Consider the following 5,726-nt stretch of genomic DNA (forward strand, 5'->3'; position numbering starts at 1 on the left):
TGGTTTGAAAGAGTGGAAGTGGGAAATCTACAGTTATTGGTTTGATTGAGAGGTTTTACGACCCGCACGCCGGCGAAGTTCTAATAGATGGCGTTAACCTCAAAGAGTTCCAGCTCAAATGGATTAGACAGAAAATAGGCCTGGTCAGCCAAGAACCTGTATTGTTTGCTTGTAGCATTAAAGATAATATTGCCTATGGGAAGGATGGTGCAACTAGTGAAGAAATCAAAACTGCTGCTGAACTTGCCAATGCTGCCAAGTTCATAGATAAACTTCCTCAGGTTTAAATAGAGATGCAATTAAAATTTGTTTTCTTTTATTTGGAATTTTTATTCCAAGAAAGCTTTTAAGTTAATATAATACAGTAGAACCATTGTGTGTTGCTTTCAGACTTAACAAGACAACAAACCTGGGTGCTTAGAGTGATTTATCATTGTTAACTAACAAGAGTAGATGTTTTCAGGGACTTGACACGATGGCTGGGGAGAATGGCACTCAGCTCTCTGGCGGCCAAAAACAGAGAATTGCTATTGCTAGAGCAATTCTAAAAGATCCAAGAATACTCCTTCTAGATGAAGCCACAAGTGCTCTTGATACAGAATCTGAAAGAATTGTGCAAGAGGCATTAGACAGGATTATGATCAACCGAACCACAGTTGTTGTAGCTCATCGCTTGAGTACAGTAAGGAATGCTGATGCAATTGCCGTTCTTCACCATGGGAAAATTGTTGAAAAAGGTACTGCGTCTGCTCACATTGCTCTCTCTTAATTGGTTACCAAATTTGATTAATGTATAATGTAGTGGAAAACAAATTGTTCTTGATTATTTCACTTTGTTGATTAATAAGTATTCCTTATTTTAGAATGACAAAAAAGTGTTCCCCTCCCTCTCTGTCTCTCACACTCATAGATTACTGCATCCTGATTCACATTAACTGACCAGGTTCCCACAATGAGCTGACCAAAGATCCTGAGGGAGCATATTATCAGCTTATAAGATTGCAGGAAATGAGGACGGCCAAAAATAATGATGTTCTAAATAATCCAGATGGGCCAGAAAGCTTAGCAGATTCTGATAGACATTTAAGTAAACGCTCATCTTTCCAACGATCGACAAGTCGAGGCTCATCCTTTGGACACAGTAGTCGTCACTCATTCTCAGCTGCATTTGGTGTGCCCACTGGAATTGATCTTCCAGATAGAGCAACAGCAGAACCCTATTTTCTTGATTCAGAGCCATCCGAACCACTTCCAGAAGTCCCACTTTTTCGCCTAGCCTATCTTAACAAACCAGAGATCCCAGTGTTAGTGCTAGCTGCATTGGCTGCAATAGTGGCTGGTGCAATATTACCTGTTTTCGGAATACTGGTCTCTTCTATGATCAAAACATTTTTTGAGCCACCAAATGAACTCAAAAAGCATTCAGCATTTTGGGCAATAATGTTCGTTGGTGTCGGCGTGTTATCTTTATTTATCCAGTCCGTAAAGCACTATCTTTTTGCAGTGGCTGGTTGTAAATTGATAAAAAGGATTCGATCAATGTGCTTTGAGAAAGTGATTTATATGGAAGTAGGCTGGTTTGATCAACCTGAACATTCAAGTGGTGCAATTGGTGCAAGACTTTCCGCAGATGCAGCTATGGTGAAAGGTCTGGTTGGAGACGCACTTGGAATGCTAGTTCAAAGTCTTGGAACTGCAGTTGTTGCTTTGCTTATCGCCTTTCAAGCATCTTGGCAACTGGCTTTCATCATGCTTGCCTTGCTACCTCTTCTAGGAATTAACGGATTTATTCAGCAAAAATTCTTAAAAGGTTTCAGCGCAGATGCAAAGGTTAGTCAATCTGTAAGATTATTCGACATATCATGCAAATAGACACGCAATATCAGTAATTAAATTTAGATGGTTACAGAAAATGTACGAGGAAGCAAGTCAAGTTGCAAATGATGCAGTACGGAATATTAGAACTGTTGCATCTTTCTGTTCTGAAGCGAAAGTGACCGCACTATACCAACAGGCTTGTAAAGGTCCCTTGAAGACAGGCATGAGGCAAGGGTTGGTAAGCGGGATAGGATTTGGACTATCTTTCTTCTTGCTCTACTCAGTCTATGCTACCTGTTTCTATGCTGGATCCCGTCTTGTCAGTGCTGGCAACACAACATTTTCTGAAGTTTTTCGCGTAAGTCTCTTCTCTGCCGTAACAGGATTTACAAGGTTCCATTTCCAACATTCACTAAATGAGCACATGAGAATAAAAATGATTCCTTAAAGTTACCAATTATAAACTATCTACTTCTTGTTGGTTTGCAGGTATTTTTTGCTCTCACTATGGCATCATATGGGATTTCTCAAACAAGTTCCCTCGGTCCTGATATCATGAAAGCAAAGGCTGCTGCAGCTTCTGTATTTGCAATTCTAGACCGAAACTCAAAAATAGACTCTACTGATGATTCTGGGACAGCAATAGAAAATTTTAAAGGAGATATTGAGTTTCATCATGTCAGTTTCAAATACCCCACAAGACCTGATATCCAAATTTTCAGAGATCTATGCTTAAAAATTCGTTCTGGCAAGGTAACTCTCCATGTCAGTTTCCTTCAATGTTTTTTAGTGCAGTCATTTCTAGACCAAGCGTGCGCTGTTAAGACTAGAACAAGAAGTACACATGGTACCATAATATCTTCTGTATCTAATTGTATAAATTTCATTTTTCAGACAGTTGCTCTAGTTGGAGAAAGTGGCAGTGGGAAATCAACAGTGATCTCATTGTTGCAGAGATTTTATGATCCTGATTCAGGTTACATAACGTTGGACGGAGTTGAAATCCAAGAGCTACAAATCAAGTGGTTAAGACAGCGAATGGGCCTAGTCAGCCAGGAGCCTTTGTTATTTAACGACACTATCCGAGCCAACATTGCATATGGAAAGGAAGGAATCGCAACGGAGGCAGAGATTTTAGCTGCGTCAGAATTGGCAAATGCCAACAAGTTCATCAGTAGCTTACAAAAGGTTCGTAAGCAGACTTGTCATAATAAGCTTTTGTCAGCATTTTTAAAGCTGCTAATTGGTTTGGCTGCATTTCTAAGGAAAGATTAGTTCAAATTACTTACTATATGATGTCAACTGGAATAATAACAATCATGATCATAATTGCTTGTGGGAGTGATTGTTTTCGGAAAATATTGCGCAGGGTTATGATACAGTTGTAGGCGACCGAGGCACCCAATTATCAGGTGGACAGAAGCAACGAGTGGCAATAGCACGTGCGATCATAAAGGCTCCGAAAATATTACTGCTAGATGAAGCTACCAGTGCTCTGGATGCAGAATCTGAACGAGTAGTTCAAGATGCATTGGAAAAAGTTATGGTGAATAGAACCACTGTGATAGTAGCCCATCGGCTATCCACGATCAAGAATGCTGATGTTATAGCAGTGGTTAAGAATGGTGTGATTGCAGAGAAGGGAAAGCATGACACTTTGATGAATATCAAGGATGGTGTCTACGCTTCCTTGGTATCATTGCATACTAGTGCTTCATCGTCCTGAATCAAACATTGGAGGCCTCTGTATCATACATGCGTGCATGGTTTGGAAGCAGTACTATTTTCTGCTGGGTATGATGAGAGTAAAGGATTCGATCTATGTATAAATATCATCTTGGCTTTAGTAGGTAAATTCTCCATGCTGATAAAGAATAATAATATAAATTATATATGAAACTTATCTGCTATCAAGTTTTAAGTTTTTTGAATTTGATTATATTATTTTGTATTTAAATTTTATTAAATAAATAAAAATAATGAAATTTAAACTTAAAATTACTTAGTTATTAGAACTTTAATACTATGTCAAAAAATCAATTCAACTAAAAAATTTAAATTAATAAATAAAATTTCAGAATAGAATTTATATTATTTTTTAAGATAATATCTCTTTCCACCCTAAATTTAAAAAATAATTATATATATTATTGTGTTTAATATCCATTGATTTCTTCAAGTCAAGAGACCACGGATTCATGAATGACAAGGTAGTGGCAAAGATAGAAGAAACAGAATTCTACGAATTGCTCTCTCATTTGAGATTCATATTTTCTAAAAACTCTTTTTTTTTGTTTCTTTCGTTTCTCTAATCACCAAAGTGCATGGAATGGAAGCATCAATTAAAAAAAAAAAACTCTAAAGTATTATAACAACTTTAAGCTTCTACGAATAATTTTTTTTTCTTAGAAAACAAACCCAACACTTTCTTGTTTCTATATTACATCATCTGTGTACCTAATCATTGCCAAAAGAAAACATTTTCTTTCTTGTCTTTCCCTTTTAGAGGAAGATAGCAAAACATCAGCATGATCCTATGGTGCTGTTTTTATGTCATTAACAATTTAAATAGGAGATTAGTTTGATAATGTTATTTCTTTGTTTGTTTTTTTTTTGTTTTTTCTTAGAGGAACACTTTTTAATTAAGTTTTTATTGCCTTTTCATGTTTCAATCCCTTTCTTTCCTTTTTCAATCTCTCTCCCATGTTCTTTATCATACCCACTGAGTTTTTCCCCTCAAGAATTTTGTGAGGTTATTAAGCGAAGCCTTCATCGTTCTTAGCTCTACTAAGTGACAACAAGTCCCCTTCTCTCTCTCTCTCTCTCTCTCTCTCTCTCTCTCTCTCCCCCCTCTCTCTCTCTCTCTCTCTCTCTCTCTCTCTCTCTCTCTCTCTCTCACCTTTGGGAGTTTTTAGCTTTTTTCTGGGGCTAATTACCTTTGCCACCCTCTATTTTGAGTGTGAGTATGCCTTGCATGCTGTGTTTTGAAAACGTTGCACTTCTCAACTCTTTTTTTTTTGGTTGATTGCACTTTTAACTATTCATTAAAAATATTAGATGATTATTAGAAATTAAGTTGTATTTTTGGTCAAATTGTTATAAAATAATCAAATAACCCTTAAAAAGATAATGAATGCCTAAAATAGACAAGAAAATAATGTCTATTTTTGTTAAAAATATGAAGTTTGAAAAATCATTCATTTCACTCGATCCCATTTAATTTCGGTACGAGTAGGAAGGAACTGTCACGACCCGAATCCCGGATCCATGACCGGCACATAGGCAAGGTTCCCCTCCAAGGTTCCATACCTATGCAAACCCAAACTTACACACAAATTTATCCTAACTCAATCTTTCCTTCAAAATGCATGGATTACAACCAAAAGAGCAGGTTCTGAAGGTCCAATAAAAGTGACCTGCTATCAAGCTATAAGCCTGAAAATGATAAATAATGAGAGTGTGAGTTCAACGACTCAGTGAGTAGATAACGTTTAATATACACACACACACGAGATAATACAATAATGAGAAATATATATACAAGTATGAATTTAGGTTCTTATAAAAGGTTTCTCAAATAGGTTATAACAAGAATATCATATGGTAAAATCGTCAGAAAATCAAAATGCAATGAGCATGAGGCTCCGTACTGTGGGATGATCAGTCCACACAGGTTGGTGACTCCCCCGACCAACTAGGGTTCAGATACGATGTGCACAAAGACTAACACTACCCTGTTAGCATGGGTATTCTGACTGACATACCATAGGGTTATAATCATAATCAAACAGACATATTAATATCTCAAGGCTCAACTCATGACATCAATCAAATGAGGAGCTATCAATTCAGAAGTCAATCCAAAATGCATACTGGATCATATCAAGAATTCGGATTCAACAAATGAT

General features: G+C 36.9%; 1 protein-coding gene across 1 annotated transcript in view; it reads left to right on the plus strand.

Moving 5' to 3' along the window:
• LOC105107188 (ABC transporter B family member 4-like) overlaps positions 1-3,651 on the plus strand; it is a 6,214-nt gene extending 2,563 nt beyond the window's left edge. Inside the window, exons 8-14 of the mRNA XM_011001022.1 lie at positions 15-281; positions 464-737; positions 944-1,830; positions 1,910-2,176; positions 2,308-2,571; positions 2,713-3,006; positions 3,188-3,651. Coding sequence (XP_010999324.1) covers positions 15-281; positions 464-737; positions 944-1,830; positions 1,910-2,176; positions 2,308-2,571; positions 2,713-3,006; positions 3,188-3,544 — 2,610 coding nt within the window. The 3' untranslated portion in view covers positions 3,545-3,651. The remainder of the gene's footprint in view (positions 1-14; positions 282-463; positions 738-943; positions 1,831-1,909; positions 2,177-2,307; positions 2,572-2,712; positions 3,007-3,187) is intronic.
• Positions 3,652-5,726: the final 2,075 nt, after the last annotated feature.

This window comes from Populus euphratica, unplaced genomic scaffold, assembly GCF_000495115.2.
Source record: "Populus euphratica unplaced genomic scaffold, PopEup_1.0 scaffold151.1, whole genome shotgun sequence".
NCBI classification, from domain to species: domain Eukaryota; kingdom Viridiplantae; phylum Streptophyta; class Magnoliopsida; order Malpighiales; family Salicaceae; genus Populus; species Populus euphratica.